Source organism: Nyctibius grandis, chromosome 8 (genome assembly GCF_013368605.1).
Source record: "Nyctibius grandis isolate bNycGra1 chromosome 8, bNycGra1.pri, whole genome shotgun sequence".
In the NCBI taxonomy this organism is placed as follows: Eukaryota; Metazoa; Chordata; class Aves; order Nyctibiiformes; family Nyctibiidae; genus Nyctibius; species Nyctibius grandis.
This window is the reverse complement of record NC_090665.1, coordinates 28,911,574-28,924,544: the sequence shown is the minus strand read 5'-3', so window position 1 is coordinate 28,924,544 and position 12,971 is coordinate 28,911,574. Positions and strand designations below refer to the sequence as shown.

The window sequence follows — 12,971 nt, the reverse complement described above, 5'->3', positions numbered from 1 at the left end:
TCGAAAGATATTTTATATTTCTTTTCCTTTAGCTATTGAGTATATTTTTGAAAAATTAATTGTTTAATGCAACTGAAACTGTATTACTTTAAATACATTTAATGTTTTAAAGGTGCCTAACTAATTGTTTACTATCAGCAACTGTTTATATGTTGTGGTACAAGTTATCGTTAAACAAAAGTGAACTTTTATTTAAAGGAGGTGGGTTTCTGAAGGCAACTGTACCTTTTAAGTGAACTTCTATTTAAAGAGAACTTAAAAGGTACAGTTGCCTTCAGAAACCCACTTCCTATCTCTTGGAGGGTTTTTTTGGCTTATTTAGGAGGTTTTGGGCTGTGGGGGGAGCAGCTGGGGTTTTGTTTTGTTTAAAATACAGACTACATGTGATATTCTTTCTTGGCAGGTTTTAATGTGACTGCAGGTGTTGACCATGAAACTGGCTTTGTCTTTGGAGGGAACCGCTTCAATTGTGGCACTTGGATGGATAAAATGGGAGAGAGTGACAGAGCTCGCAATAGAGGAATTCCAGCTACTCCAAGGTACCAAATCCAGGGGTTTGAGGGGGACTTCTTTAAATTATTTTTTTAACTGAAATTCTTCTGCAGAACTACTATGCCTTCCATTAACACATCCGAGAGGTGATCTCAAATGTTCTAAATGCTTCTGCCTACTAAAATGTTAATGGTAATTTTTTTCTTTGTGCTCATTTGAAGAAAAAAGCTGTGATTTTAGCAGATGAACCCCTCAGCTTCTGGCATGGTCTTAGCTCCATGCAAAGAGTCAACTTCTGAATTCAAGTAGTAAAGTGTAGTTTAGGTTAAATTGCATACTTGTAGTACTAGCAGTACTTTGTTATTTAGACTAATTATAGAAGATATATTGATAATTGTTGTGTTGTTTAAATACTTCTTATTTAGAATTCAAAAATATCTGCAACATCTAAGTTCTTAAAGTTGAGATTAAACATTTTAAAAATAAGCTCTTTACTATGTGCCAGCAAACTGCTGCAGGCATCCTTGCTTGAGTTTAGTACAGGGTCTGTTTCAAATTGATTGCCATCTGTGGGTGAGAACTGAAGGAAAACATTATATTGCTTGACATGTCAGGCATTTTAATTGGGAAACAAGAGAGGTTGAGGTACCTGCCCTAAAGAGGCTAAATTGGTGATTCTGGAGAAAAAGTTTACATCAAGCAGGCAGTAAAACTCAATGTGATATAATACGAAATTTATGCAAGAAGCAAGTCCAAGAGGTGCATCTGCTTCTTATTTTAATGCTTCACTTTTGACTTGAGTAATATATTATGGTGGAAATACTACCAAAGCTACCAGAGTGTGTGTGCAGATGAGAACTTCTGTATTGAACACAGTTTTAACATCAGAGGATCAAGTTGTTTGGGGCTGATCCTTTTTTCATGTTCTTAATCACTGGTATAAAATAATCTTAAATCTGTGCAAATTAGTTGGGTGTGATAATACCACTTTAAATTAGTCTACTGTACAGGGAAAAAAAAGTATCTGTTAAGCAGTTTACAATCAAGCTTGTTCCCTGACTGTTAGCTGATAGAAAACCTCACCTGTTTTCCACCATTTCCTCCCTTGTTTCTTCATCAGGTGGAATCCTACTGATCTGAATAAAAGTAAATTGACACAGTCTGCTTATGCTAGTGTCCCTTCCTCTTATTCTTGGCCCTTCATGAAACTCGAAAGTACCCTATAAAACTAAGTGTGCCTAAAAGTGGCAGATAAGCTTCAGCGTAGGTAAGATACACGTCTAGGGAGAAAAAGTCTAAATGATGCCTACACAATGCTGTCAGAACTGAGCTACAACCCAGGAAGGAAGTCTGAGTTATCGGTAGCTCTCCAAAATCGTATCTTGGCGTACATCAGCAGCCAAAAAAGCTAATAAAAATAATAATACTGGGTGTCATCAGTAAAGATTTTTGGAACAAGGCAGAGGGCATCATTGTGCCTCTTTGTGAAGCCTTGCAGCTGCAAGATGCACTTGCATCTTGAGTGTTGTGTGTGGTGCTGGTCTCAAGCAAGACGTAAGAAAGGATGATACAGAGGAGGGCAGCTAAAACTCAAAGGAATGGAGCAGCTGCCTTGCAAGGAGACATTGGAACGTCTAAGGACTTTTATTTTCAAGAGAATATGGGTGAGAGAGGTATGACTGAAATTTAGAAAATCATGACAGTAGTGGTGATGATGGAGCTGTTATTCACAAAACACTGCAGAACTTTGGGGTGCTCATATAGGAGAAATAGAGGAGAACAGGGGAAAAATAAAGTGTTGAAATGAGATACTTAGAGATTTTTTTTTTTTCAGTTACTTATTGAACTTTAATAGCCTTCTTAAAGTAATTTTTGGGGTTTTTTTAATCATTATTATTTTAGAGATGGCTCTGCTGTGGAAATTGTTGGCCTGTGCAAGTCGACTGTTCGCTGGTTGCTGGATTTATCTGGGAAAAATATGTTTCCATTCCGTGGAGTCACTGTGAAAAGACATGGTAAAAACAGGCACATCTCATAGTTGTATTACTGGAGTATAAAAATAACTAAAACTGTGAAATGGTGGCTATATAGTATCAAGGATGATTATCAAACTACTCAAGAAGCTTTAGAGGGAAAAGCTTGGGAAAGTATCTTATATGATTGAAATCTTTTGTTACTCTAAAAATTTATTAAGAGTTGATATTGTCTTGTCAATATTTTATATATTTTATTCAGTGTATTAAGGTGTGGATTACAAAGCCTAAGTACCATTTCTCAAAATGGATATAAATGATAGAATTATTGTGTTTTGTGATGATACATATCATTCATTACAAGAATGATAAGTAAAATGACACAAGACACTTCTTTTTCTTTTTCTTTTTTTTTTTTTTTTCCCCCCAATATTCACAACACGGAAAACCCCTTTTTGTGAATATTTACGTAAATATCTTTACATATCCCTTATGTTTCAGAGGGATACTGCACTGGTTACAAAGTTACTTTACTTTGAGCTCTCCCAGCCCAAGTGAAGATCGTGCCCTTTTTACTCTTCAGTAAAGGATAATATTGGAAAACAATTCTTTTATTCTATTTTAGAAAATGTGAATCTAAGGTTGATTTTTTTCCTATCTGTCCTAGACAATACAGATTCTTAGGTCATGGACTTACCTGTCATTTAAGGATTTCTTAAAATCTATGGCTAGAGTAAGACAATTCAGAGTTCAGTACATGGCAATATTATCATCTATAGATGTAGAAATAATACTTATAGTACTTGTATTTTCTCTTTTGTTCCAGAATCATAAGCAACTTTTTTTAGATTCAAGTTGATGTGTGTATACTCCCTTCTGTTGTTAATCTCATGTAACTGAGTTTAAATTTCATTCATCTACTGCTGAATCTATTTTAAAACCAGCCTTAGTTGCTATTCACGATCTATACCTTGTTTCTTAAGAATAGGATTAGTGTTAGAGTTTCTAGGCTTTTTGTTCTTCTGGCAATACTGTATTTCAATTTTGGTAGTATTGTCCTTTTTGTTATATTCCAATTGTAGTTTAAGAAAAACAGGTAATACTCCTGTACTCACCTAGTATAAAACTAATGTACAATTCTTTACTATTTTTGGTTCTTTCATAAAAGCGTTGCTTATTTAAGATGTATGTGTATGTCAGTCAGGAAGATATCCCTAGCACAATTCTGCTGACTAAAACCCGATGCTTTTTAGTATCACTTGAAGTTTCAGTGAGCTGTTCCTGGGAACTGTAGAATTGGCCTAAGCATCGGGAGCTGGAGAGAGGTGATCGTAGGTCTGCTCCTGTTACATTAAGTGTCAGGAATTCAGGAAGAGAAAGCTTTTAAAAGTGACACTTCTCCTCATGTTTTGACACTCTCTTTGAAGTCTCCAAAATAGCAAGAGTATGTATACCAAGTACGATAAAAGAATTGACGTTACCATGCTGAAATGTTAATTATAAATTCTAAATGTACTCAATTAAATATTTACTATAGATCACAGTACCTCATACTGTTTGCCCCTAGCTAACTACAAGTTAGAAAATGTTATGTAAAAAAGGTTGTGCATGTGTTGGAGTTGATCTCCAGTATAATTCAACTTCTAGATAATAACTTTTTGCAATGCTACTATGGCCTTTATAGTGTTAGGCCTATCTTAAGTAAAACTTCAATAAGCAAAACAGTAAAAATAGACATAAGCATACTTCTGGTGTTACCACTGTGGCTGTTTTCGGAAAATAAAACCTGTGTGTAACGTCTTGCAGGAAAGGAGGAGACTGTCACGTATGATGAGTGGAACAGAAAAATTCAAGGACACTTTGAAAGGCTGTTCTTTGTCTCTGAGGACCCAGCAGATCCTAATGAGAAACATCCAAATCTCGTTCACAAGCGTGGAATTTATAAGGACAGCTATGGAGCTTCAAGTCCATGGTGTGATTACCAACTCAGGCCAAATTTTACAATAGCAATGGTTGTGGTAAGTGAGGGGGGACAGGGGGAAGCATTTGCACTTAATTTTTTTTATTATTGAACTAAGCTTGCGTTGTAAGGTTCATCTGCATGGCATTATATCAGGAACATACACTGCTTAGAATAACTTTTTGAAAGCTTTTCTTTTCCATGCTTTTAATATTGGTCTGTCTTGGAGTCTCTCCTGAAAATACATCCTTGACAGGACTTATCTAAATGAAACTGCTGTCCAGTGTATAGTTAGGATAAATTTGCAGTGTTCATTGTATTCAGAATGCCTTTTAAGGTTAGGTCTGGGAAGGTGCTTTTCCTGTCAAATTAGCTAAAAATCATGGGGTGGTTGTATTTATCGGATTTGTAAAGAGCTTCAGTAATAATATTTGGCAACTGTATTTAAAATAAAATAAAAATTTAAAAAAGGCAATGATAGCTTCTGTCCTCTTGCTTACTCTGACTTGTAGGTTCCAGAAGTTGATTCAGTAATACAAAACTTAGGCTTTTTGTGGTCTTCTACGTTTGCATATGTAATCTTATGTGTGTACATGTGCAGAGTTTACTCATTAAATCTTCATTATTTTATTAGGCCCCTGAGTTGTTCACACCTGAGAGAGCTTGGAAAGCTCTGCAGATAGCAGAGGAAAAACTGCTTGGTCCATTAGGCATGAAAACCTTAGACCCAGAGTAAGTATAGTACAGATAAGAATACGTGTTAATTACAAAACATGACAGCAGGAATTATTGACATGTGGAGGTAGTATTTCTTTTGTTAAAATCCTCATATATACTTGTGAAATAAGGCTGCAATAAATACTTCTGGAACAATTATTCTGCTGTTCTAAAAGTCTGTGCAATTGATTTTATTTATGTTAGAAAATCACCAGGTTTTTTCAGATGCCACACAGCAAGCAAGTCAAATTTGGTATTATAATATTTGGTATTATAATATTTGGTATTATAATATTTGGTATTATAATATTTGGTATTATAATATTTGGTATTATAATATTTGGTATTATAAAAGATGTTGAAATTGCATCTTGATATGTACTTGTATGATACAGTGCACAGCACTGCAGTTTGAGTAAAAGCATAAGGGCAAAATCATGAATTCCAGTCATTCCAAGACTTTAACCATTTTCCTGCTAGTTTAAATAATATTTGGAATTCTATTGTCATGTAAAATACAGAACCTGGTGGAGGCCTCCCTAACTTAACCATTATTAAATGTAAATGCCATGACAAATTTTTAGTTCGTTTCTGCTTTCCATTTTTATGTATCATTTTTGTTAAGGCTTTGTTTGCATAATTCATTTTTTCTTTCTTGCAGTGATATGGTTTACTGTGGAGTATATGATAATGCTCTTGACAATGACAACTATAATGTAGCCAGAGGTTTTAATTATCACCAAGGACCTGTAAGAGCCAGTTTTTTCAATTTTAGAAAAAGTACTGTCACCTTTTCAAACTGACGGCTATAATAATAATGTCTTTTCATTCTTTGCTTAGGAATGGCTGTGGCCAATTGGATATTTTCTTCGTGCCAAACTGTACTTCTCAAAGTTGATTGGTCCAGAGATATATGCAAAAACTGTAGTTATGATTAAGAATGTTCTTTCTCGCCACTATGTTCACCTTGAAAGGTAAGACACCAACTAACACAGATTCAAAATATTAATTCAAGCTAGTGGTATCCACTATCCAATTGCATGTAAAAGTACACATCTATAATATAAACATTATCTGTTTTCTACATATTAAGTTCACCGCTATATGTGCTATTGCAGATCTCAAGTCATGTTTCAAGTACAGCTGAGATCTAGTGCTTTTTAAAGACTGCAGAATTACTAATACTTAAGCATGTGAAAACTGGGTGAAATAAACCTCGTGTAAAAATTAGGATCTAATTTCATACAGAAAATTACTTTCAGAAAAAAGTGGTGGTGATTTTTTTTTTTAAATCAAAATATTTCAAAACAACCTGCAAAACAAAATAGTTAAAGGCCTAATAGTGACCGATTAAAATTGTGGCAGATAAGCTGATGCAAAATTTTGTTAGGTTTTCTTGGGTTATAAATGAGGAAATTAGTATGACTGTTTCAGAATCTTAACCTTGATATTCTAAGAAGGCAGAGGAGCTTGTTTATGGCCCTTAAATGTTCCTTTGCATTTTGAGTTCTCCCTCTTAAAAAAACAACTCACCAAACCCACGCTATTTTTCCCCTTTTTCTGTCTGTTATATTTTTAATTCTTAAGGATTTGAGAGAAACAAAAACAAACAAAACAAAGATCTTGCCCTTGATATAAGCTGTTCTTCTGTACTTCAAATATGCATTTATTTTTACACATAAGAGTAACTCAGGACTGGTTATGACAGAAGGGTTTGACCACACGAGGAAGAAAAGTGTTTTGTTAAGCAACTTCTTGCCTTACATAGTATCCTGTCCCAGTGTCTTGTTTGGTAGTATTACAAATAACTTGCAGTTTTGTAACATTCTTTGTTTTTTTCTGTCTTACTACTGAAGTAGTGTACTTTTACTCTGTTTTGGTATTTCATTTGTGTACAGAATTATTAATGAGTAGCAACAGGCTCAACTTATGAGTATTTCTATAAGTATATTAGTTTGTGGTGTTTTCCTATGGTGGAAAAAAAAAAGGCTTATGTAGTCGTGCTATCTTCCAGCCATTATCACTTTTTAGCACCATAATCCAGTTTCAAGTGTAGTTTGAATACCATACGTTTATCCCAAAGATCCTTCATATTCTTCCAATTGCAAAACTACTTGAATGAGAAACAGGAGCAACATGCCAGTAGTGTTAAGTTCAGATATTATTAGCAGCAGAGAGTCACCTTTGAAGGAGAGGCACCTCCACAAAAAGCTACAATTCCCAGCTGCGGGAAAAATAAAATTGAATTAGATCTCAGTTACTAAAGAACATACTGTGCCTATAGGACAACAGAGTCATGGTTTTCAGTTTCCCACTGAGATAATCCTCTAAAAGGTTTTAAAATGAAATGTTCTTTTAATTTCAATGTATAATCTAAAAACAATACTAATTTGTTTTTTCTTTTATCAGATCATCCTGGAAAGGGCTTCCAGAACTGACCAATGAAAATGGACAGTATTGCCCTTTTAGCTGTGAAACTCAGGCCTGGTCGATTGGTGCTGTCCTTGAAATCCTTTATGACTTGTAAAATTTTATTTTGATTGATTTGATGAAAATTCTGTGGTCTTACTATTGGGCATAAATGAACACTTGGCTTATACTGCAAGGGAAATGTCCTGTTCTGCACAATCACTTAAGCTGTGTCCTGGCTTTCAAAGATACTGAATGCCAGCAGCTCCTATGTCCTATAACCTTGTGGGGCTTGGGTTGTTTTTTCAAAATCAGGCCATGACAATAAAACAGCAGTGCACACTTGATGCAGAAACTTTTAGTAAGGAACAATTTTAAGAATATGCACAAACTTAATTTTAAGTAGCTTTGTTTTTTTTTAGACTTTTCAAATCAAAATCTTATGTAACAAAGTGAGGTGGCTCTTTCCTGAGCTAAAAATAAGTAGTACAGCTCTCATGTTTTGGTTTTTTTGGTTTTTTTTTTTTTTCCTTTGTCTCTTAAAGAGTAAATGGATGTTTTGCAAATGTATGCTTAAAGGGGAGTAGACTAACCTATAGCTTTCTGAGTTTGGTATGCTTTGTGCTGTAGCACCATACATCAATGAAGGCAGAATACGTTGTCTCTCTGTTGAACTGTATTACAGGGATTTTATTTGTATGTGTTCACTTGAACAGTCCATTAAGCAACCACAGAAATAAAGTTTATGAATACTGTAATAAACTAACCTTTGAAGTTATATATAAAATTTTCAAAAACTTTAAAACTACTTTGAGAGTTAACTCAAGCAATAATGAGGTAGAATCCTATGCTAATCCATTTTAAAAGTTATTTGAATACTGCGGGCCTTGCAGCAAACCTATTTCTTAGTTTAAATGTTTTTCACAATGAGGAATTCATAAGAAACATGTGCATGTGCATACAATGCACAGCCTACATGTTAGGGGAGGCCAAAGATACAGAAGTCAATGTGCTTGACTGCTTAATTAAATTGATTTATTGAAGAGGCGTGGTCACTTCAGCCCTTTATTGTTAGGAAAATCCTAGTTCTATTGAAGCAGATGGAAACACTTAACATCAGTGGGAAGAGGTATTAGCCTACCACCAGAGAAGAGAAGATGAGGTTTCTAGGCCTTTTGAAATTATACCAATAAGAATAAGCATGCTACCTCTATGTGGTGTTCTTTGGGATCAGCATCCAGTGAACACGATGCAAAACACATGTTCTTTCATATTTGGATGCCTGCATGCCTTTATTGAGTTCAGTTCAGTGTTCCCAAACTGAAGGGTGGTTGACAGAAGTGCAGTTGGTAATTGTCAGCTCTCTATTCATGCGATTTTTCCATCTTAGTGCAATAAACGGGCAGAGAGTGAGGCTGATGACACTTCCCACATCATCATGAGGGGAAGCAAAACTGATACTACATTTCTTAATGTTAGACAACATATGCTGAAAAAAATATACACAGAATGTCATTATAATGCACTAATAACACGTAGGTCAAGATTTTATTATATCTGTATTTTAAAGTGTCCGTACCCTGTCTGAAGTACAGTGCAAGTGTGCTGTCTTGTTCAGGGAGATGTGTTACAGATAGATAGGTTTAAGGGCAAGTTAGCAGGCTGAAGACAGATGAATTGTAAGAAGTGGCTATATTGACAATATTTATTTTAAAGGTTAATAAGTATTTGAACTCCCTTGCTGAAGTGTTCAGTACTTAAGAAGTTATGATTAGGGAAGGTACCTCAGCTTTTGAGCTGCTGCAGTACGTGAGTTGGGAAATTTTTATTTTCTCCACACAATGCATGAGAGATGTCATTTGATTGAAAACATTACTGAAATGTCAGCCACAGGTTATTTTTCTTTATGTGCAAGCGGCATATAAAGTATTTTTCATAATATACTGAACTTCCAAAATTCTTGAGAATGATATTGAGGTTTGTGTCCTACTATATCACTAGCTTTTTACTGTTTTCCTAGATAATTATTTCTCATTTATTATTTCAAGGTATGTTTTATAGCTCCTGTGGCTTACAGAGCAGGAACAGTATGGCAGAATAATTTGTTCTTACTTGATGAAAACATTTTAAAATTGGAAGTGCAACTTAAGAGCTATGACTTGAAAAAGATTTCCACAAGGTGTCAAACTATATACATTGGCAATAACACTCAGTGTTGGAAAAAAAAACATGATAAATTGTTCATCAAAACCTTCCTACATTATTACAGATGGCTATCCACTGTTTTGCAAACTGCACTGCTGATAAGAGACTGCATATTTGTCACTGCTAGTTTTTTTTTCTAATTTAATAGTAAAATTTTAAATCACCACTGTGTACACGAAAATACCTATGTTATGGAACTTCTAAACATGCCCATTTATAATGTTGCTTCTGCACTGATTAGTTGAGCATAGCTTTAGTGACAGATAAATGTGTTTTAAACAGGAAAAGGATATGCATTGTATTGGTTGACTTTGCCATTAAGTAGCAACAAAAGTAAGATTTGAGGTTATAGCTGTTGTGGGGGTCGGTGATGGTTTATTGGTGGGAGTTTTTTGGGGTTTTTGTTTTGTGGGGGGTTTTTTTATCACAAAGCTACTCAAGACTTTGTCAAGCCAGACAGTTTAAAAATGAAGAGGGAAGGAAGCAATGTTAAATCTAACACTTACATGAGGTGGTGTTCATCTAGATAAACTCTCTACCTAAGTCATTATCCCCTAAAAATAGCTGACTTATGTTGACTGGTCCTGAACTGTATTTTCATTCATTAGTGTCATTTATATTATACACTCAAAAACTTCCAGTAATGCAAAGTTATAAGCAGTAAAATATGTTTTAGAAATAAACTAATATGATTTAGAAATAAACTAAAGAATTTAGTAAGAACTGTGACTCTATTGTGTTCCAGTTGGTGTTTCTTGATCTATGTGGTATTGAGACACATTTTTTTTTTCTTCCTCCCAACTGTATTAATTTTGACTGTTACCAGTGTCCGTACAGTTAATAGCTCTTGATTTATTCAAAGATGATTAACTTGAGAATTCAGGTAAAATATCATTCACATACTGCATGTTGTAATGTAAAATGGAAGATGAGTTCTACATGTGTCTGTCTAGCACAGCAACAGCTGATTTTAGAAAATGTCATTATTCATTTATTTCTGAAATGCACAAAATAAAATTCATTCAGATGGAGTTAACCTTTTCACGTGCTTGTTTGGAAAAAAAAAAAAGGCAAACATTGGAGATGATGCTGCTTGTTCAGTTGTTGGCAATTTTATACACATGAAGAGATCATGAACTCCTGAGGTCCCTGTAGAGAAAGGATTTTGCTTTCCAGCTCTGCTTTGTAAAATCAAAGTCTCACAGTGTAGGTGACTGTGATAGATACAATGTGTTTTGCAGCTACCCCATTTTCTTGCATGCTTTATAAAATTAGGATTTTTCTAATCCTCTATTCAAACATTTCCTTTAAGATTTTGTTGGTTAATTAAATATCCTATTGAAAAATTGTTAAGGAAATGTAGAAATGACCAGTTGCTGAGTTGTGAAGGAGAGAGAGAGGGGGGGATCTGGTAACCTCAGAGCTGCCACCTCTGAAACCTCATGGCACCTCAAGCAGCTCAATCGAGGAATAAATGGATGAAGGGTTAGCGGTGACCGGCAGGTTTCTGCTGAAAGCTCCTTTTTGAGGCTGCAGGTAGCAATCTGGGAAACATCTTCAGTCAGGATATGTGAGATCTGCCGCTGTTGCCGTGTTATTGCGGGTCACCCTAGAGAGACAGCTGAGCTCGCCTGAGAAAGGGCTTCCCCGTCCTGCGGGGGTCCCCTGGAGGCCGCGGGCCTTGCGCCGGGCGGCGCCCCGAGCCCCATCGCCTCAGCGCCCGGCTGAGCGCCCGCCCGGCGGCGGGAAGGGTGAGGGGCCGGTGAGGGAACCGCCCAGCTGACGGGAGCGGAGGGGCGCAGGCTGCCCGCGGGCAGGGCCGCGTCTGCTGAGGCGGGACGCGCGGGGCTTGGCGCCCTGTGGTGCGATGAGCGCACGCGGTGTGTGCCCGCGCTCCTCGCCCGCTGGGCCCGGCAGCTGTGGGAGCCGGGCCAGCTGCTGGCTGCCTTCTCCCTCGGCGGGGCGGAGGCCGGGAAGCTTCGCCACAGGGCCGGCGTGCGGAGCAGCGCGAGCGGGTGACGGTCAGGTTGGTAGAGATACGATTAATCACAACCGTGTGCTCAAACTATCCTGTAACTGCGTCTGGCATCTACTGTGGCTACTGAGTAGCTGTGCATTAGTTCACTTTTAAAAGCTTATTTGCGTTACCTTCCTGAGTGAACATCCCTTCGTAGGCATGGCCCACGTATCCTCCCCTCGAGCTGCAGCGCCTTGTAATTCAGGAGCAAAACACAACCCTGCTAGAGTGTAATGAGCCAAGTTAAGAGGAGAAGCCTCTCCTAAAACTGCGTGAGGAGTTGTTCAACACCAACGGCGGGTGCAGCACTGTCTGGGGTAACGAGCGTTTCATTGTAGGTGAGCTCCACACCTGTCAGAACAGGTGAAACTTGCCCTGATGGACAGAAAACTTTTTTTTTTTTAAATGTGCCTGTAAACAGTAAGAAGGAAAATGTATTTGCCTACAACTGTATGGTTTGTTGTGCAAACCTCAGAGTTTATACACCTGTCATTTTAACATAGCAGCATGAGGGACAGCTCAACCCTGAGAGTTATTCACAGTCTGTGAGACTTACCTGTGCATTTGGTGTTTCACAGAAGGTGCTTACTAAATTAAAGCAGAGGCTTCCTAGTTCTGAGTTTTGCATAAAAGTGCAGCTGTCAAAGTGGAGCAATGTTCATTTAAAATGAGGAAAGGGAATGTTGATTTCAGAGCATGAGCAGCATGTACAATCCTGAACAAGGTGCAACTTCTCTGTTACTTGTTTTAGTAATCACTGTTTCTCAGTGGGTCAAATTCCAAAGCAGAACTAGCATGCAAACTTGCCATCAGTTGTGGTGGTAGGAAAATGAACCTGAAAGAAATATAGAAAGAAAACTGTGTTCCTGGTGGTTAGCCAGGTGGCACTATTAGCCATCTGTGCTGTTGCAGTCTCTTGAGTTTCTGCAGTCCCGTTGCCTGTTACGGATTTGTCTCATTGTGTAATGCCTTCTTGAATCTTTCTTTCAGAAACCTTTATCTCTCTGTTATATATCTGTGCTATCTACAACCTTTCATCCATAGGTGGCTGTTCACCCTGTATAATAAACTCAGAGTACTTTAGAAATTAAGTTCAGTATCACTGACTATATTTGACAAATAACAAAATTGTTTACCTCAAGTCACGTAAGCTTATGTAGTTTGAGACCCGGGAGCACTTCCCTTGTCTGTCTCCATG

The 12,971-nt window shown here is 37.0% G+C and overlaps 1 protein-coding gene across 3 annotated transcripts in view; it reads left to right on the top strand.

Annotated features, from left to right (window-relative positions):
* The window catches only part of AGL (amylo-alpha-1, 6-glucosidase, 4-alpha-glucanotransferase), a 36,273-nt gene extending 25,486 nt beyond the window's left edge, over positions 1-10,787 (top strand). For all 3 annotated transcript variants that reach the window (XM_068406517.1, XM_068406515.1, XM_068406516.1), the window contains 7 exons: positions 404-539; positions 2,395-2,507; positions 4,272-4,483; positions 5,060-5,157; positions 5,804-5,891; positions 5,983-6,116; positions 7,552-10,787. In XM_068406517.1, coding sequence (XP_068262618.1) covers positions 404-539; positions 2,395-2,507; positions 4,272-4,483; positions 5,060-5,157; positions 5,804-5,891; positions 5,983-6,116; positions 7,552-7,669 — 899 coding nt within the window. In that variant the 3' untranslated portion in view covers positions 7,670-10,787. The remainder of the gene's footprint in view (positions 1-403; positions 540-2,394; positions 2,508-4,271; positions 4,484-5,059; positions 5,158-5,803; positions 5,892-5,982; positions 6,117-7,551) is intronic.
* The last annotated feature ends 2,184 nt before the right edge of the window (positions 10,788-12,971 follow it).